Source organism: Nelumbo nucifera, chromosome 1 (assembly GCF_055504915.1).
Source record: "Nelumbo nucifera cultivar China Antique chromosome 1, China Antique-T2T, whole genome shotgun sequence".
Taxonomy (NCBI): domain Eukaryota; kingdom Viridiplantae; phylum Streptophyta; class Magnoliopsida; order Proteales; family Nelumbonaceae; genus Nelumbo; species Nelumbo nucifera.
The window spans coordinates 21,134,272-21,155,579 of NC_142649.1; the positions used below are offsets into that span (position 1 = coordinate 21,134,272).

The 21,308-nt window shown below is 38.3% G+C and overlaps 1 protein-coding gene across 2 annotated transcripts in view; it reads right to left on the bottom strand.

Moving 5' to 3' along the window:
• Positions 1 to 20,999, bottom strand: part of SECA2 (Preprotein translocase SecA family protein) — a 37,354-nt gene extending 16,355 nt beyond the window's left edge. For both annotated transcript variants that reach the window (XM_010270744.2, XM_010270745.2), the window contains exons 1-19: positions 20,627 to 20,999; positions 20,414 to 20,548; positions 20,259 to 20,328; positions 20,097 to 20,161; positions 19,900 to 20,020; positions 18,999 to 19,090; positions 18,848 to 18,913; positions 9,515 to 9,579; positions 9,352 to 9,439; positions 9,165 to 9,230; positions 8,886 to 9,001; positions 8,598 to 8,688; positions 3,662 to 3,745; positions 3,425 to 3,517; positions 3,226 to 3,321; positions 3,047 to 3,132; positions 1,077 to 1,155; positions 583 to 696; positions 73 to 168 (exon numbers count right to left, since the gene is read on the bottom strand). In XM_010270744.2, the coding sequence (XP_010269046.1) occupies positions 73 to 168; positions 583 to 696; positions 1,077 to 1,155; positions 3,047 to 3,132; positions 3,226 to 3,321; positions 3,425 to 3,517; positions 3,662 to 3,745; positions 8,598 to 8,688; positions 8,886 to 9,001; positions 9,165 to 9,230; positions 9,352 to 9,439; positions 9,515 to 9,579; positions 18,848 to 18,913; positions 18,999 to 19,090; positions 19,900 to 20,020; positions 20,097 to 20,161; positions 20,259 to 20,328; positions 20,414 to 20,548; positions 20,627 to 20,800 (1,797 nt within the window). In that variant the 5' untranslated portion in view covers positions 20,801 to 20,999. The remainder of the gene's footprint in view (positions 1 to 72; positions 169 to 582; positions 697 to 1,076; positions 1,156 to 3,046; positions 3,133 to 3,225; positions 3,322 to 3,424; positions 3,518 to 3,661; positions 3,746 to 8,597; positions 8,689 to 8,885; positions 9,002 to 9,164; positions 9,231 to 9,351; positions 9,440 to 9,514; positions 9,580 to 18,847; positions 18,914 to 18,998; positions 19,091 to 19,899; positions 20,021 to 20,096; positions 20,162 to 20,258; positions 20,329 to 20,413; positions 20,549 to 20,626) is intronic.
• Positions 21,000 to 21,308: the final 309 nt, after the last annotated feature.

The following is a 21,308-nucleotide window of genomic DNA, read 5'->3' on the forward strand; positions in this document are numbered from 1 at the left end:
ACAAAAAATAAATAAATAAACCAAAATTGAAAAGTATTCCTAAATCAGTTGTTGACAACATCTTGTAATCACCTTCTGTGAAATTGGATCACCATCAATTTCAACATTTGGAGCCTCTTGTGTCAGAAATGACAGTAAACTATCCTCTATTACTTCCTTCGCAAGCATCTTCAATTATCAGATCCAGAGAGAAAGATGTTACTTACTTTTTTTTCATCAATAACAGAAAATTTTTATGAAAAATATGAATTAAGTACAATAATGATGAATTCACAATAACAGAAATTATCAGATCCATAGAGATGTTACTTTTAAGAAGCAAATAGTGATGAACTCACAATATTAGCTTGAGAAAGAGTCCCCTAAAAAGATCTAAGAAAAAAGAGGAAAATTTCATTTTAACGGATGAATCTTCTTATGCCGCATCATCTAGGTCATGATCATCCATCACTCCTATGAGTTAACAAGCAACTGTATGTGACTTGCAGTGAAAAAATGTGACTGTAGGTGACAGAAACCACCAATTAATCTAAAATGTCAGCTTAGGGCTCAAATGAGCACATATTGAGAAAGTGAACTTACTTTTGGGTTTCCACCCAGGATTATGTCAGTGCCTCTGCCTGCCATATTAGTGGAAATGGTAATGGCATATTTTCGACCAGCTTGGGCAACAATTTCAGCCTCTCTTGCAGCATACTATCATGAAAAGGAAACAGAAAAGATGTATAGGTAAAAGAAAATTACATGAAGAATAAAACAAATGTAACCAAACCACTTTCTATTCAATTAAAGAAGTAGACATCAAATGACAAGTTTGTAATACATTTTTTGTGATAAAATAAAAAAGAAATCTGAAATCTGTTATAGAAACAAAGATTGAAGAAAAAGATAATGAAGAGAAGAAGATTGTGGAGAAACTGTCTTGGAGGTCATGTGCTTCCCATTTCTCTATCTATATGATATGGTGAAAATTACAAGTATACAAAGTAACACAGAACGTAAACAAAATGGAATATGAACAGCACCAATATAATAAAATAAGCATCTCAACAGTAATGAATTGAATTGCTATAAACCTTTGGCCGTGCATTAAGGACATTATGAGGAATTTTCCGTTCCTTCAGCAAATCAGACAAATACTCAGAATTCTCCACACTGCATCCAAATGTGGTGACCATACTCAGTAATAATGAAACAAAAGATGCTATGTGCACACTAAGCAAATATCTTCCACATGAAAAGACAAGTATAAGATGACAATAGCATGACCTGAACTTAATGAGGTTCAAAGCTTAAGCCCTCATAAGAATAACATATAGTGGTTGAATGAAACACCCCAAAAAGAAAAATGTAAATCTCCTCCATATGAACAAGGAAATGGAAAATGACCTTATTAATTCCCAGAACTAATAAGTCACCCTTGGAGAAATGAAATATAATACTTGAAATGAATAAACCAGAGAAAGATAAAGAATATAAAAGTAAAAGTAAATCTAAGGAAAAGAAAAAAAATGGACCCAATAAAAATAAACCAATAAACCAATGTTCATCCCAGCTATTTGGGGTCATGGGAGGGGTGGACTGGGTATGGACCTAACCCTTGACTCTTTTTGTTGAATCTTTCAAATGAATTCAATTCTAAAAAAAAACTAAGAACTATTGGGAAAATGTTATTCTGAAGACAAAATAAAAAGTCATTAAAAATAAAGAAGAGATTACAAGAAAGGTGATAAGCAATCGCCCGATAGAAGAGAGAAACTTCCAAACTCCACCCAAAAAACTACCCTAGACACCACATGTAAGGTACAAAAGACCCTCTGACCAAATTTAATCCATACTCCTATCTCAACCCTTTACAAATAAGCAAAAAACAAACAGAATCCAGCTGAAACCCAACAAATCCACTAGCCCAAAACCCAAAAAGAAATAACTGGGCACCCAAAAAAACTCCACCCCAACAACCGACCTAGACAGAAACACAGAATTACTTATTATAGCTTTACAAACTTTAGCAAGGTCTCCTTTACTTGTTTTAATTGATCTCTTGGACTTCTACACCACTTTGTTTGCAGCCACCCCAAACAAACCCCCTTTCAATCTAGCAAAAACCTTTGAAACCTGAATTTGATGATGGTTCTTTTGGCTGCTGAAGTGCCTAACAGCATTAGGGGCGATCTCAGCTTCCTTCAAACTCCCATTGCAATCCTTTCCTCTCTGTCTCCAAGCCGTAACACCCTTCTTGTCCCCATCAACTCCAAAAGGAGCCACATTTTCTCGGATCTCAAAATTGTTCAAATTAACACCATCAACTGCTAAATTAGATTTCTCTTCCCCGACTATCTTCCTTCAAACTCCCATTGCAATCCTTTCCTCTCTGTCTCCAAGCCGTAACACCCTTCTTGTCCCCCCTCAACATTGTCCCCATCAACTCCAAAAGGAGCCACATTTTCTCGGATCTCAAAATTGTTCAAATTAACACCATCAACTGCTAAATTAGATTTCTCTTCCCCACCTAAGAACAAACCCAAGGTTTTACTAACCTCCACCTCCATATTTACAACTTTTTCAATGTCAATCAGATTCTCAAGTGAATGAGTTTCATCAATGCACACTTCATCCTCACTATCTACCTCCAACTCTGACTCAACCTCCTCATCTTCAACCCATTTCTTGCAACCGTCTGCCCCTTACCCCACATCCCTTTATAACTACAACCCAAATTCACATAAAACTTTCCTAATCTGTCTAAATCCTACTTCAACTTCAGGGCCAGGAGACTGGAGACAAATTTTAACCAAAAAATGGAAAAGACTCACTTGACCTCTGGGGCAACCTATCTGAATAAACAAACCAAAATTAAACAAAAAAAAAAATCCTACACCACCCCTAGAGAAAAGTTTGGAATTTTAAAAGAAAAGGATGAGATGCATGTTTTATTAAAGCATCGTTAGTTTCATAAAACATAAATTCACTGCAGACCACCCCAAACAAAACCTAGCCTTTAATGCAAGTTCATCACATTGACAAATAACTCTTGAAGATTTACCTTGTGGTCCCAACTAAAACAGGACGACCCTGTCGAAACATGTATTCAACTTCCTCTCGAACATTTTCCCATTTGCCACGAGCAGTCTAAGGCAATATACATTTTACTGCATGTTAAATTCACAGAAAAAACAACCAACTGGTAGAGAGAAAATTATTAATATGAAATTGCATTCCTACCGCAAAAGCTTGAATAGGTAAATCTTTCCTAATATTTGGTAGATTTGTGGGAACTTCAATAACTGGCATCTGGAACATTTTCAAAAATTCTTTCTCCTGCATCAAAAAACATTTGAATGTTGGAAGAAAAGAATAATGCATGAGAATATTTAAGAGATAAATGAAGAAATATCATATAAAAAATCACATAACTCCATACTTCTGTCTTTGCAGTTCCAGTCATTCCTGAAAGCTTTGGATATAGTTTAAATAATGATTGATATGTTATTTGTGCCACAACAACTGAATCAGCCTAACGAATGCACAAAAGCCACTGGTGTTAGTTGGATTAGTTAAACTAGGGTTTTATTCTACAAATGAGAAAGAAAGACCAGAAGCCCATATTCTACAAATACAGAAGAGAGCTTATAACACCAAAATCAACTTTTAGACATACCTGAATCTTCAGACCCTCTTTAGCCTCTACTGCCTGGTGGATACCCTCGGACCATCTCCTTTTTTCTTCAACTCTCCCTGTCAGCTGCAGAGGTTTTTCTCCTTAGAAATTAAGAAATTTCCATTTGCCTATTCTACATAAGATTATTAGAGATGAAAAATACTGAAAATACCCATTTTTCATAGTGATGAATTATACAAATCCCTAATGAAATCATGCAAGTAGAACTTCTGCATCAATAAAATTTTGAGTCGGTTCTTTCTTGTGACTAGAAGATAAAATCTTTAAAAGATCTTTTAGAGTATAAGAACAACAGCATTTTATCCTTGTCAAATATCACACAGTAATTATTTGAAATTTTAATATAGAAAGAATGCAATTTCAGTCAAACAAAAAAATATCTATTAAGCTATGATGCCAGAGATGGGTACAGACACAGATACAGAAAATGGTGATATGACTCTCCATTTCCTAAAATTTTGGACATGGATATGGGTTTGCTATCCCATGTAATATGCTTATATCATGTATTTATATCTAGTTTGAAGCTAAATATCATTTCTCAAGACTATGTCTTTCCAAACTTGATTAAATTTCTAATATGTGCAAATATTTGTATAGTATAATTAACATTTTTTTTGAAGAATAAGATAAAAATCCATTAGAAAAAGAAAATAGAATACAATAGGAAGGTGATAAGACATCAACCAAAGAGGAAACAAACCCTAAGAACCCAACAAGGATCTCAAAAGTCCCATACTAAAACCCATAAAACCAAAACTGGCGAAACATAAAGCTTTTCTCAAAACAATCTCAAGCACAAGCCAAGAAAACAAACCAAGAAATCCCCATAAGAGCAAAACATCCAAACCCACCCCTAAACAGAAACTTAAACCCTCCTTGCTCCACGACCAAAGCCTCAATCTTCCACTGCAAACTCATCCTCTCGGCTTGAAACACCTTCCTCCCAATGCTTGTTGCCTTCCCGATGAGTTTCTTTGTTCATCTTCTCTTCCCTTTTCCTTCTTTCAAACTCCTCAAAGGCCCTTCTAGCAAACTCCTCACCACCCCAGAAAAATAAACCCAAGCTCTTTCCAACTGTGACCTCTCTACTTACCAAGTTTTGAAGAGTCCCACACCCTGTCTTGTTATCAACGCCATTGTTGTTTTGCATTGTCTTGCTCTTACCAGAATTAGAGTCATCTACACTCACTTTGTCCTTTTGTTGCTCCTTTCCTAAATGAGAGGGCACAGGCTGGCATTGCGTCATTGTCCCCCTGCTTTTAGAGCGAGATGACCTACTGCCTATTAATCTTTTCCTCATATAAACCCATTTGTAGTTTTTCATGGGGTCTGCCCCTGCCAGACCAAGTTTTAGCCTGGAGAATATTTTCATCACATGCACTGCGTTAAGATTTTTCGAACTACAAGATCTCTTGTTGATCACATCGCTTATCTGGTTCTCTTCCTTTTTCATCAAGCTTGCTCCTAAGGCCCAGATCTTCTTTTTTCTTTGATCAATCCTAAGGCCCAGATCATCACCCAATCTACCTGCTTTCACCTCCTCGGATTTAAAACCATCCTCATCTGAAACTTCGGACACAGGATAGTCGCAAAAAACCTCGGCACCTCTGCCACCTAGGGTACAGCTATCAGGCTCTTTATTTGCTAAATTAGTCGGGATCCTCGCATAATTCGTGCCTATTTCACCAATGAGACTCTTATTGATGCTCTTGTCATACTTGGCGATCACCCAGATCCACGTTTCTCCCTTACTCTCAATTCGGAGCACTTCTCACCACCGACCCACTTCTCTTAAACTTTGGTTTGTGAATATCTAAGGCCTTTCTCTTGTAACCTCTGATCTTCCTCTGATTTTTCTTCCATCCCCTTACTATTTCACCACTACAATCCTCATCTTCATCTGGAACTGCATTTGGCCGAGACGCAAGCTCCAGACTGATCCCTTAACATACCACTTTACATATTTTATGTGTTAATGCTATAGAATGCAGTACCTGGTATTCTATCCAATACTTGTCAAATACAACACCAAAACACTAGGCATACATAGGTATCCGAGTATCAGCCATTAAGAATATCCAAATAAAAATAATAAATGCCATCAAATATGAAAATCCAAGAAGTATTGACTCAATGATCCAAAATATATGTAGGATGACAAGACACTCTCTTATGTTCTCTTTTCTTCTATTCCTCTAACCCTTTGATGCATGTGGCAGTAATGAAAATTCTTAAGAACCATTCAAAGAACATGGCTTCTCTGCTATGTATTGAATCATGTTGAGAATATACAACATGTTGTAAGGGTATTTTGGGGTTTTTTCCTTTCTTTTGAATTTAGGTGCCCAAGTAAGGGAAATTTTGTATTTTTCCTCTCAAATATCAGTAACGAGACACAACATTCGTAACTCTTCTCTTCTCTTCTCCTTTCTTTTCTTCTTTCTTGGTTCTTTCAACAACTTGGTACCAAACCAACATTTGGATTCAGGGTGAGACTTCTGCTGGTGTTCGTTACCCTAGAGGCAGCCTATTGACATCGGACTGTCATTAGATGACATTAGCAGTCCATACAAGTGGCGGCAACCATCCTTGAATCTGATATTGTTCAAAAGGCCCTGATTTTAGAGATTTTTTATATAGGTTTACAGCCATGTGAAACCTCTATGATTTGTTATATTTTTCCAAAGGGAAATTTATAGAAAATTCAAATTTTATATTGAAGCTGTTTAGCACCTTTAATGGAGTGTTTCTCCTCCAAACCAACTTCATTTGGCTCGTCTTATAGCCTAGGAAGATAGGAAGTGGTCCCATATGTTTTTCAACCCTAGAAATTTTTGGGGGATTTTTCTTCTCCCTATATTTTTCCACCAGATTGTTTGGGGGTTGTTGTTGCTTCTCAGTCGTATTTTAGCTTCTCCCTTGGCCTTGTTGTATGCCAGTTGTGCATCAAAACTCTTTGTGACTCTCAAAACTTTGCCCTGTTAAGGAATGGAGGCTTCTAAGGATGTTCACTTTGGTCCCAAGAGTGTTTCCAAGAAACGTATATATTTCCAATGGCATGATAACCACTATGAAACTTGATGGAACCACCTCCCTGGAATGATCCCCAGTCTACTAATCTTGCCAATGGAAGAATAGGTAAGTTGGATTTTATCACTAGAAAGGAAACCGAGCTTAAACCAAAAGACCCGAAGTAACGAAGTTTGCTAAATGGGAGCAAGACATCTGATGGTAATGTCATGGCTGGTTTGTTCTATGCAGTCACATATAGCTCGTAACTGCATGTTCTTATCCACTACCAAGGGCATTGGGTATAGGGTCACAGCCACCTATCCTCAAGCTAGAAACACTACTAGGATTTATTAGCTTTGTAGGGAGGCCTATATTTTGCATCAGGGGGGAGAGGACTGTAGTAATGTACTTCTCCTTATAGTCTCTATGGGAAGAAATGGATCATTTGAAAGCTTTAGAGTGGAAAGATCCAGAAGATGGGGAGCAATACTAATAGACAGTGTATGCCTTTAGCTTCAATTAGTTTGATGTACATAAACATCTATCAGTAAATAAATGAAGTACATTATTGTTTTATGTTCAAATCGATGTGTTTTTGTGAATTACTCCTTAAACTAGACACTTATGAGACTCTTGTTGGTTTAGAATGTTATCAGCCATTGGATAAATTTAGGGGGGGGGGGGGGGGGTATCCTAATAAGGTTGACACCAGTGTGTTGCCGAATTGGTGGATCAGCTTGTCTCAGCTACTAGGGTTAGACCCCAAGCACAGCTAGTGGGTGTTTGAAAGAAACATTGAACCCGGACCAAAACTGGAAAGTTGCCCTTAACCCCAGACTTAGCTATGGTAATGCACTAGGTTTTGGACTAAAGTGTCTTTAATATGCCAACCAGTGAGATCCATCAGGGGTCAAATATCTGGGTATGTTGGGGCAGTTTAGGAAATCACCTGAGTATGTGATCATAGTGATAGGATCAACCCCTTTGTCAGAAAAAGTCAATATCAAGGTTTATACTCTCTAATAGAAACCTAAAACTACCAGTAGTGAATTTCAACTGTATTTGAAATCTAGTTTGCAAAATGTATTTATATGTTATATTACTATTTTATGAAAAAAGTTTGCAAAAGGTTTTAATATCAAGATCCATCCGAGTAGAGATTGTGACACTGCATTTTGCAGTTGGGGAAGAGGCCATTCCCTGTGAGTAGTGTTTTGATTATGGGTCGAGAGGTTAGGTGTAAAAAACCATTACAAGATTGATTACCTTATGGGCTTCATCTTACATATGTCCATTGTCCTTGGGCCTTCATAAGGTAGCTAAATCCAATGGTCATTTATGTGTAAATGTTGGGCCCAAGCTGATTGGGTCAAGGGTTCACTGCCCCTAAGTAGGGAATTCGGCCTAACCTCTTCCAAATGTGGGGCTGAACCCTTATGGACTTGTGTGAGACCTTTGTGGATCTCACACTATACAATGTTCAGGCCTAAAGTGTCCATACAATACCCTGAGACGTGAACCATTAAAGAAAGTGGGCCTAAGGCCTAATATGATTAGCTAAGTATGTTTCCTTTCTTTTGTATTTGGATGCCCAAGGGAAATTTTGTATTTTTCCTCTCAAATATAAATGCAATATTTCTGGTGTAAACAGTACGACAAACCATTCGTAACTCTTCTCTTCTTCTCCTCTTTTCTCTTTCCTTCTCCTTTTCTTTTCTTCTTTCTTGCTTCTCATTCAACAACTACTCATGCCTATTTAGAACACTATTGTACTTAAATAAAATGTGAAAGGATATAGATGTAAAGGCCAATTGAAAAAGGAATTCAAAAAATGTTTGACTAAAAATGTAACAATATGAAAGTCACCACCTTAACAAATTATACCAGGAGTAGGAATTACCTCGTTGATTATGAGTGCCTTCCCATTTCTAACAATATATTGGACATCCTGCCGATAGAACTCCTTGGCCTTCAAGGCGTTCATCACAAATCTGCAACATTTAAAAGCTAACCACTTGAAAGGAAATAATATGCTACTAGAGTTATCCATTAGCCAATGACCACAAGAACATGTCAACTCCCTAGGAATACTTCTGATTACCATCCACATATCCAGTTGAGTTCAACACCTTGAAGATTACTATTTGACATTGTTAGAGTAGAAGTAAAAAGGAGTATCTAATTTTACCTTGCCCATGGATCGTTTTCATCCCATAGGTCATTCGTTTCAAGTGCCATCTCAGCAAGGGCAATCCCTTCCTCAGTTAACTCCACAGAGTTATCCTTAAGTTCCACATTATAATGCTGTAATATCAATGTAACTTGAAATATTAATAAAATTCCTAAAGAGTAAATTAGATTCACGTAGCAGTAATAATGTTATAGCATATAAATTGTATGTATACCATGTGACTAGAAAATAAAGATCAACTATTAAATGAATGGAAAAGGAATATGCTTCACTTACAAGGCCTTGTATAAGCAGATCAGCCACTTTAGCTGCAACTGGATATCGTGCAGCATCTTTACTAGCCTGAAAACAAAGAAAAAATGAAAGAAAGAAGGATGCCTCTAACTAGCTACTTCAACTAATATCAGCTATTATTAGAACCACAAGTCACTAAGTGTAGCCTCCAAAATGTGAAGAAAACTACCTCTCCGCTTATTAACAAGGGATTCCTTCCTTCGTCAATAAGGACTGAATCAACTTCATCAACTATTGCAAAATGAAATGGCTTTGGCCTGTTTAGGACATACACTTTTAGTAGTTCAAGAAATCAAGAAAATAAGAACTTCACGTGATGCTTGTGAACGTACCATCTCATAACAAGTTGTCCATTGTTTCCAGCAAGATTGTCACGGAGGTAGTCAAAACCAAGTTCCTACAAGACATTACTAAGAATCCATAAACAGCTAAAGAGCTTATATTGTACTGTTCATTAATCAGATGCAGCCAAAAAAAAAATAGGTCATTCATGTAAATATAACTGCAGATATCTACAGAGGATTTTCACCAGTAACAAAAATTTAAAGTGGAAAATAGGAAATCTAACCAATCAAGTTTCAACAGAAGAAGCAAAAGATAATAAAGCTCAAGAGCGAATTGATCATAGCCACTTAAGAGGAGCAATCTAAAAGCCCAAACAACAAACCAAGTAAAACATATGTCATCTTGACAGTAAATCCGATTGAAAATTAAAGAAGAAGAAGAGAAGAGAAGAAAAGAGAAGAGGAGGAAGAAGAGAAGGAGAAAGAAGGATTAGAGGCAACGAAACAGTGCTGGCGGTGCCAGCTTCATTATAATATATAGGGCAAAAAAAAGAAGGGAAATGACCCTTGTGCCCCTACTATAAGTAAAGTACAATAATCAGAAAAAATAAAAACGCTTTAAAACAGACCCTAACAAAATAAAATCAATTTTTTCAACACTCCCCCTCAAGTTGTAGAGCATAGATGTCAATCATGCCCAACTTGTCACACAAATCATTATGCCGCACATGATGAAGACCTTTGGTGAAGATGTCTGCAAGTTGTTCTTTTGAGCCGACATATGGGGTACACACTTCTCCATTCACAAGTTTCTCACTAATAAAATGATTTGTCCACTTCAATGTGTTTCGTCCTATCATGGAGGACTGGATTAGCTGCAAAGTTGTAGCAGCCTTATTGTCACAATAGAGTGACATAGGGTTGCTAACTGCAAAACCAGTTCACCTAACAGATTTCTTATCCACATGATTTCAGCAACTCCATGAGACATAGCTCTGTATTCTGCTTCAGCACTAGATCTAGCCACCACACTTTGCTTCTTACTTCTCCATGTGACTAGGTTTCCCCTTACAAAGGTACAATACCCACTAGTAGACTTTTGGTCATCAACTGCCCCTGCCAAATCAGCATCAGTATATACTTCCATCTTTAAATGTCCATGTTTCTGGAACAGCAAACCAGCTACGGGAAACTTCTTAAGGTATATGAGGATCCTCTCTGCAACTTCAAGGTGAGTTGTCCTAGGATTGTGCATGAACTGACTAAGGACACCCACTGCATAAGCAATATCAGGCCTGGTCATAGACAAATACAAGAGTCTCCCTACAAGTCTCTGAAACTTCTTCACATCTTTCAAGAACTCTCCCTGACTATCTCCCAATTGATGGTTAGATTCAATTGGTGAGTCAATTGGTCTTGCCCCTAGTTTGCCTGTATCTTCTAGTAGATCTAGTACATATTTCCGTTGGGAAATAAAGATGCCCTTGTGAGAACGAGCAACTTCAATTCCAAGGAAATAATGCAAGGGACCTAGATCTTTCACCTCAAATTGAGTGGCTAAGAACTTTTTTAGTCTTTGTATTTCGGCCTCCCAATCTCCTGTGATCACTATGTCATCCACATACACAATTAGAGCTGCAATTTTCCCTTCACCTTTCTTCACAAATAGAGCGTGGTTTGACTGGCATTGTTTGAACCCCATCTGTTGAATTGCTAAGTGGAACTTACTAAACCAGGCCCGAGGAGATTGTTTCAGCCCATATAAAGATTTTTTTAACCTGTACACTTTTTGTTCACTATCTTTGGCACAAAAACCTGAAGGTTGGGTCATGTACACTTCCTCTTCTAAGTCACCATTCAAGAAAGCATTTTTTATGTCCAATTGGTGAAGTTCCCAGTCAAGATTTGCTGCCAATGAAAGGAGAATCCTGATAGAGTTCATCTTGGCTACTAGAGCAAAAGTCTCTACATAGTCCATTCTATATACTTGTGTAAAACCTTTTGCCACCAGTCTGACCCTGTACCTTTCAACAGTTCCATCAGCCTTGTGTTTCACTGTGAACACCCACTTGCAACCCACTAGTTCCTTCCCTTCAGGAAGATCCACCAACTCCCAAGTGTCATTTTTGTGTAATGCATTAATCTCTTCCTTCATTGCATCTGTTCATTCAAGTTTGGATAAAGCTTCTACAACATTCTTAGGAACGGGGATACTGTCAACAGAGGAGAGGAATGCACGATATGAAGATGAAATATGGTCATAGGACACAGTGAGAGATAGGATGATTAGTGGTACAAGATCTAACACCCTTTCTCTTAGCAATAGGAACATCAAGATCATTAATGACAGGGGAATCAATAGAAGCAAGTGTAGCTGATGGGAAGGATCAACCTCCGGTGAAGCCGGTGATGTTGGTTGCATAGTGTCAGGTTCCATGGCTCTTGAACTCTGCTCGCTTTTGTGGTGGCGAAGAAAGACACAGAATGGAGGAGGGTCAGGTAGAGGAGGTAATTGAGTCTGAGCCTGTTTCTCCTCAACCCTACTCTCCCCCTGAGGAGAAACCAAGAAGAAAGGTTGATTCTCAAAGAAAGATACGTCGATTGGGACATGGTACTTGCGAGAGATTGGATCATAACAACGATGCCCCTTTTGAGATAAAGGGTAACTAAGGAAAACACGAGGATCAAGTTTACCCCGAGTAGGTGACAAGTTATGAACAAAGCAACGACACCCAAAAACACGCATTGGAATGGGGGATAACGGAGTTGTAGGAAACAAAAGTTGATGTGGGGCCTTATACTCTAGTAACCGAGATGGCATACAGTTAATGATGTATGTAGCACACAGAATAGCATCCATCCAAAAACGTTTCGGAACATTCGTATGGATTAACAAGCCACGAGCTACTTCAAGAAGATGACGGTTTTTTCTTTCAGCGACACTGTTTTGTTGGGGTGTCCTAGCACAAGAGCTTCGTTGAAGTGATTCACTCGAAGCAAAGAATTCCATGAGATCACTATAGAAGTATTCCTTTGCATTGTCCAATTGGAAAATATGGATTTCAGTTTGGAACTGAGTGAACACCATGCATTGAAAGTCTTTCATAATTTTAGGCACTTCATTTCTAAATAGCATAGGGTAAACCCAGGTGTATCTAGAGTAATCACCGATCAAGGTAATGAAGTACTTATATCCAGCCTCAGTAGGTAGAGTAACAGGGACCCAATCATCAGAATAAACAATATGAAACAGAAATTCAGATCTTTTATTTCTCAAAGAAAAAGAGTTTCTACAATGTTTACTCAATTGACATGTCTAACACTGCAACTGACTCACTGACAAAGACTCAAACAACTTTGGATACATAACTTTTAATGACTCAAAAGAAAGATGACCAAGACAACTGTGCCATAAATAGGCTAGACTTTCACTAGACGAACTCAAGGACTTTGTAGCCACAAGACCAGCTTTATTCTCCAACATATAGAGATCATCCACCATGCTTCCTCTACCAATTGTCTTCCCCGAGGCCAAATCCTGAAACACACATGAAGACGAAAAAAAAAAAAAGTAACTGAACAGTTCAAGGAGTGAGTAACACTACTAATAGAAAGCAAATTTATAGGTAACTTTGGAACATGTAGTGCATTAGAAAGGGTAAGGCCAAGTGGGAGAGATATGGTTCTTTGGTCGGCTAAGGTGGAGAAAGAACCATCAGCTAGTCTCACCTTCTCTCTCCCAAAGAGAAAATTGTATGCTTGGAATAAATTTGACTTACCGATCATGTGGTTTGAGGCTCCGGAGTCAATTACCCAAGGGGAATTAAAGGTATGAGATGACACATGGAAGGCAATGGTAGTGTTACCTGATGCAAATGTGAAAGAGGTAGAAGGAGTAGGACCGGAATCCATCTGGTGAAGAGTCCTACCATATAACTCCAAATGGTCACGGAAGGAGTTGATGATCTCTTCTTTAGGGTCAGAACTGGGATGTCTTTCCTGAGTTACCATGGGACCAGTCTCTTGAGATGCCATATTAGTTGAGTTATATTTTTTCTGATTCTGCTAACTTGGTTTCTTGCCCTGATCAGTTGTTGGCTTCTTACCCAAATCCTGTGCCCATTTAGGTTTTTCATGGAGATCCCAACATGTATCTCTAGTGTGTCTTGTCTTCTGGCAGTGAGTGCACCAAAGTTTACTCTTATCATCTGTTCTTTTCTGAGAGTCACCCTTCTTAAAACCACCTCCGACATTAGTATCTGAACTTCCCCGGACAGCTAGGGCGACTGGCTCCCCCTCTGTACAATTCATCACATTTCTTCTACTCTCTTCTGACTGAACTAAGGCATAAACCTCCTGAACTGATGGCAAGTCTTTACTTCCCAAGATCTGCACCTGATGGACTCATATGAAGGATTCAGCCTCAAGAGGAAGGCAAATACCCGTTGTTGAGATACAAGTGATTTGTATGCCTTTGCATCTTCATCACACTTCCAATTTACATTCTGATAGTGATCAAGCTCTTTCCATATCGATGTTAGATCCGAATAGTACACCGAGAGACTCCTTTCCCCCTGCTTGCAAGTGGACGATTCAACTTGCAGTTGGTATATCTTGGCATAGTGTCTTTGCTCTGAATAGGTGGACTTTGCTTGTTCCCATATTTCACAAACAGTTTCAGCCCACATAAATGTCTTTCTCACCTATGGAAGCATGGAAACCAAGAGCCATGACATCACCATACTATTTTCTTGGTTCCATCTATCATATTCAGCACTTTTGCTCTTCGGTTCCTTCACTTTCCCATTGATGTATCATATTTTTCCCCTAGCAGTGATGTAGAGTTTTATTCCCCTAGACCATTCAAGGTAATTCAGACCATCAAAGGGAATAACAGCCATAGGGAAACTCATATCCATTCCCCCACTTACTCCATTTTGACTTCCAGAAATCCTTGAAGTAGCAGAATTCTCAGACGACATGATCAACACAGAATTTTTTATCTAAAACCTCAACTTAGGACCCCTCCTTATATCAGAACAAAAAGCTCCACACACAACAAGTGATCAGTCCACACACACACTTCAGTTTTGGACTTGATCTCTGCACAAGACCAGCACCAATTTCCAGGAAAAAACAATATGATAAATCTGATTTTCAGATCTGTACGGAATAATAGTCCCAGCCTACTAGTTTTCTAGAAGGTCTACAAGCATTAATCACTAAGAGGGATCCTTACACACATGACATCAAGCCAACAAGCAGAGAAAATAGGTCACACGTGACCTACAACCACCTTTCACAGGTATAGGATCACACGATCCAAAGAAAATAGAGGTATAAACCTCACAAGGGTTTGCCGACACTCAGTGGTTCAGAACCATTCATTTTCCTCTTGGCACACAACCAAGGGAAGAAAAAAAGGAAAGAAATAGGGTTGTACCAGTTGCAGATCTGATTCGATCAACCCAAATTTACTCCTCTGTTCCACCCAGATTCAGCAGCTTGGAGAAGACACTTGATCTGATTCGATCAACCCAGATTTACTCCTTTGTTCCGCCCAGATTCAGCAGCTTGGAGAAGGCACTTGATCACCCAGATTCAATGGCCACGCTCTGATACCATCTTGACAGTAAATCCGATTGAAGATTAAAGAAGAAGAAGAAAAAAAGAGAAGAAAAGAGAAGCGGAGGAAGAAGAGGAGAAAGAAAGGAGAAAGAAGGATTAGAGGCAATGGAACAGTGCTGGCGGTGCCAGCTTCATTATAATATATAGGCAAAAAAATAAGAAGGGAAATGACCCTTGTGCCCCTATTATAAGTAAAGTACAATAATCAGAAAAAATAAAAACGCTTTAATCATCCAAACAGACCCTAACAAAATAAAATCAATTTTTTCAACATGTCACAGAGAAGTACAGGACACCACCAGTAGAGAAGATATGTAGTTTTTTTTTTTTTTGCCCAAAATTTATCCCTAATGGAGAGGTGGTCACTGCAAATTTTATTAAAAATCCAAATATGAACAACCTTTGGGAGGGGTGATCTGTTAGATAGTGTATGCCCTTAGCTCCAATCAGATTGTGTATAGATACATTTATTGTAAATGAATAAAAGTACATTAATGTTTCATGTTGATATTAGTATGTTTGTGTGTTTACCCCTTAAACCGGACACTTATGAGACTCGTGTTAGTTTAGAATGTTCTCAGCCGTTGGATAGACTTGGGGAGTTTATCCTGCCAAGGCTAACACTGATGTGCTACCAAAGAAGTTGGGGCAGCTTATCTCAGCTGCTAGGGTTAGACCCGAAGCACATGGATTATGTATTGCACTAAGTGTTGGATTGGGCTGTCTTTGATATGCTAATCAGTGAAATCCATCAAGGGTCAAAACCTAGGTCTGTTAGAGCAATCTCAGAAATCATCTGAGTGGGTGATCATAGTGATAGGATCGGCCCCTTTGTCGGATAAAGTGAATGATAGGGCTTACACTCTCTTTGATGGAAACCAAAACTGCCAACAATGGATTTCAACTGTGTTTGAGATTTGGATTTGCAAAACATATTTATATGATATATATATAGATAGATGTATTATGTTTTATGAAAAATGTCTACAAAAGGTTTTAATTCCCAAGATCCATCCGAGTAGAGAGTGTGGCACTGCACCTTATAGCCAAGGGAGAGGTCTTTCCCTGTTGGGCAGTGTTTGATCATTATGGGCCAAGAGATTAAGTGTAAGAGACTATTACAAGGCTGATTACCTAATGGGCTTTATCTTACTTAAGTCTATTATCCTTGGGTCTTCATAGGATGGCTGAATTCAATGATCATTTAAGTGTAAATGTTGGGCCCATATTGAGTCCATAGTGATGTGCTCAAGGGTTCACTGCGTTTAGCAGTGAATTCGGCTAAGCCTTTTCATAGAGGCTGGGGCCGAACCAATGTGAACTTATGTGAGGTCATTGTGGGGTCTCACGCCATACAAATTAGGCCTAAGTTGGCCATGCAACATCTTAGGGCGTGAGACTTTGAAGGAAATGGGCCTAAGGCCCATAATTAATAAGATTAAGTGAGTTGTCACATGACAACCTGGTCAAATATGGGTTTGGAAATGGGTATAGAGCACCCATCCACTTATGAGGATAAAGCTTATCTCTTAATAAAGTCTAGATCCAAATTAAATTTGGATAATCACCTAATTTGATTAAGAGAGTGCTCCATAAGGAGATAAAAGAAGAAGAGGGCAAACCAGACTAAAAGGCCACTCTCTCTTGTTCTCTCTTCTTCTCTTTTGTCTTCCAAGAAACCCTATCACGACCTAGGCTTTCAAGGACTAATAGAGATCAGTTTTCTTATGATTTTTGCAAGAAAAATTCAGAGGAAATTCAAGCTCACCTTCCCTAGTTCAATCCAAGCATTTGGGTTGCAGTTTTGCTGAAAACTGTGTTGCTGAATCAGCTTCACCTATACACTACGCCATCTTTAGTGGAGGCTGGTTTTAAAACTGATTTGGGCGTGAATTTCCACCATGGGATCTACGTCTGTGGTATTCGTATCAGGTACACATCTCCCTCTTTGTTTGATTTCAAATCTAGTCCGGTTTAGTGCAAGACCGATACGGAAAAATACAGTTGTTCAAAACATAGGGAATTCGATTCCTAGAAGGATTAGGAAATTTTTGAAATTTTGCCCAGCCATCTAGCATGGTTCAGCCATCCATATGATGGATCCTAACCCTTCCAATATGATCAATATTCCCAAATGCAAGACACAAAAGAACAAGAGATTAGTAAATGAGGAAAGGTCTCACAACTAGCCATACAAAAGATACAAACATGAGAGAGGCATTTATTTGGCCTTTTTTTTTTCTGTAGCATGTCACAAGTGTTAATCTTTCCAAGGAACACTTCCCAACAAAGACTTTGCACCTTAGGAGGGATTGGTTTACACCAAATTTCTTTGACCGAGAAGTTCTCTCTCACAGGTTTTGAGCAAATAAGAAGGTTAAAAAAAAAGGAAGCACAAGAGAAGAGGCCATCAAGGGAGGGAGACCAAACTCTACTGTCCAAAGAATTTTGATCCAAGAAAACCGTTTCCAAATTTGAAAGTAAGAGAATTAAGGAATCACATCCATTGTCCCTCAAACCCCCTCTGAAACCAGTCTCAATTTAAACCAAGTTCTAAGGGCAAACCAAACCTAGAAATGGGTTCAGCCTTATAGTTTGATAATGAGTAGAGTACAATGGATTTCAATTTAAGGGGTAATTCCCCCAGCCAAAGGTCTTCCTAGAATAAGACTATGTTCCCATAACCCACATCAAAACAAACAAAATTAAGGGAAAGGGAAGGGGTAATTCCCCCAGCTAGAGAGGTCTTACACCAATCTCTTTGACAAGAAGGGCTACAAAAGGGAAAGGGAAGGACACATGATTTTGAAAAAAGAGGCACAAGAGAAGGAGCCAGAAGGATGAGGAGTCCAAATACAACCATCCAACTTTGAAGGATCCAAGAACATCTCTTCAAGAAAGGCAGAATCTTCTGTGGAACCTTCTAGATTGGACTTCTTAGAGGCAGAACAGATCCAAATCTGCCATTCCTTTTATTAGCATAAGCTTCTGCTTTTTTATTACCCAATCACTACTTTTCTATGCCACCACTGCGCATGAAAAGAAGCACCAGCACAATCTCCTTTGCTATCACAAATAGGAAGAGAAGCCTACAACCATAAATTTCACAATTCATGGTTGTCCATTAGATATTCTGCACGAGCTAGGCATGCTCCATTTATAGTGGCACCTACTAATTTTCCTTAATTTTTAAGCTCCAAAGTTTACTCCAAGTGGAAAGGTCACCATCTAATGAGATTATGATCTAGACGAAACCTAAACCCCCATCAATATGATATCCAGGCCTAAATCTTCCATAATATTTAGAACTAAATGCAACACTGAGAGGGAATCCTTGCAAACAGTAAACCTGGTATGAGTCCTTGTAAACATCAATGTGCTCTTATAAATTAATCATGGAGCTGCCCTACAGAATGGGTTAATCATGGAGCTGCCCTACAGAATGGCACCTAGACAAAAGAGTGATTTGGTAAAGTGAATCCTATCACTTTAAGTGAAAGAAGACTTTGTCTTGATATGCACATTTAAAGTATAGATAACATTTAAATGAAATAAACATTTAAAGTGTTTAACCAACACTTCTGAGGTCCAACTTTCATATTTGTGTTATTGTCTTGATGGACACCTGCTGTCCCTATCTATACTCCAGCAGTTTGGGCTGCAGCAAATTTTGTCCTCTTAGTTGTGTTATGTCATATTATTGATACAATATTTCTCCATTAACAATAAAGAAAGAAAAAGAAAAATTCTTACAGAGTTATTAGTATATGTTATATCACAGTTGTAGTTGGATCTCCTTTCTTCAGATTTCATTCCCCTCTGTCACAGAAAATAAGAGGATAACAATGCCGAAACATCAAGAAAAATATGAACTGTAAATTAGCAATTCATTAACAGAGAGTACCTGAATAAGGCCCACTGACAGACCTAAAAAGCGATGAACCCGACCCATCCACTCAGCATCACGTTGAGCTAAGTAATCATTAACAGTTACCACTGTCAAAACAATAAGAATGCAGAAAATGTAAACCAACAATACTATGGTTTTTCATGAAAGTACATTGAGCTTGTTAATCCATGTCCCAATATCTCACATTTCATAGATTCATTCCATGCCTTAATAAAGAGTATGTCTCCAAAACTATGTTAAGCATGACAAAAACAAATAGAACTTGGTGTGCAAATTTAGAACATAATAATAGCGCATGCATGACATATAATGTAGGGAGATGTTCAAAACTCAAACAGGAAACAAAATAGTGTTTGAGCAGCCAAACCTAGTTTCTAACAATGGCATGTAACACTAGATGCATCAAGATGTCAATTCTATTGTGCAGTCAAAAGAACAAATAGAACTATCTGTTAGTGCAGCATTGTGCCAAATCAGCCAAAGAACTGATCTATACAATCAGAAATTACAGCTTAGGTCCTGAATCCTGATAACAGTATTACATTTGCCCAATTATTACAGAATGTCACAAGCTTTTGAGCTGACAAGCATGAGCCACTAGGTCCCATAGTTTCTACCACATCATCAGCCACAAATGAAGGTCATAATACTAGCTAGCCATAATATTCTAGTACAGATCCACCAAAGAGAATCCACGGTGGGTCTTCTAAGACTTGTAGCAATCCAAACAACTCCATCAATGATTCTTTAAACTACACCCTAAAACTGTCCTAAGATTAAAAAAAAAAAAAGAAGACCTTTATTAAAAAACAGTAATGATCTCAGTCATTCACAAAGTATCAATTACCCTTGTTTCAGAAAGAGAACGTATCCTCAGATAGAAACTAGACCATACCATGGACGCCTTCACCCGTCAGGGCATTTAGATAAGCTGCTAAAGTAGAGACTAGAGTTTTTCCTTCACCAGTCTTCATCTCCGCAATAGACCCGTCATGAAGAACTGCTCCGCCGACAATCTAGCATCAAAAGACGCATATGAGAAGATTGTTTTTTTTAACCTTTTTCAGTCAGAATTCAATGATGAACAAATACCTGGACATCAAAATGACGCATCCCAAGCTTCCTTCTTGCTGCTTCGCGCACAACAGCAAATGCCTCTGAGAAAACCAAAAAATAAAGTGCTAAATAAACCCCAAAGCAATACAAGGAAATGACAGTAAAATGAAACGAAAGAAGTAAGAGAGCAATCCAGACCAGCTTGAATATCTGCAAGTGTTTCCCCTTGTCTCAAACGTCGTCGAAATTCCTCGGTCTTCGCAGTCAGCTGCAAAACAAAAGATACAAGCCAAAATCCAGGTGATTAAAACCAAACCATTAAAAACGGAAGAAACCGAATTGAGATAGCAAACCTGTTCATCAGACAATCTCTGAATTTGGGGCTCCAAAGCATTAACGGCGCTTACAAGATGGTAGTAATCCCGCACCACCCAGTAGTTTAAGCTAGTGAAGTCGCTCCAGTTCTTCTTTAATCGCCCCAAATTCTCCTGAAATAACAACATAAACACAACAGAAGAATGATAAACGAGGAGAAAAACAGATAGAGATAGAGAACAAAAGAAAACCTTGAGTGAGGCGACAGTGGGCTTCGGAGAATAACGATATCGCAGCGACCAAGAAGAAGAAGACGAACAATAAGAAGAGAAATTCGAAATGGGGTTGGTCGGGAGGAAGGCGGGTCGCTGATGAAACCGCTTGGTAGTAGAAAAGGTATTAGGCAGAGCAGGAGAAAGGGCCATGGAGAGGTGGTGTTTATGTTAAGGTAACTCTGGTGGTTATCTCGGTGAACTACACAGAGCCTCCGACTCTGGTAAGTTTGTTATGCAGTGGGAAATGGTGGTTTTGATTTATGGCTGGTCACTGAAGAAGGTTTTTCCCGCGCTCCATTGTTATCGGTCAGACGCAGAACAGAGGAAAGAGTATAGAGCTGCCTTCGTTGGGAGAAAGACATTATCATATAAGGTTTAAAGTATGGGAATCGGAAAGGCAAATTCTAAGAGATGCATACAGTACGTTTTGGATACGTATGCGTATCGGAGATAAATTAAGATACGCTTTGAAACATTATAAATATTTTAATAAATTATAAAAATATATAAATATTAAATATAAGACCTAAATGAAGTGTATATACATTAAATTAATATATTTTAATGGTTTTATGAAGAAATATGCTGTAGTTAATTATAATTTTATTAAAAATTCTATACTTAACTATAATTTATAAATTATAATTCTTAAGTTTTA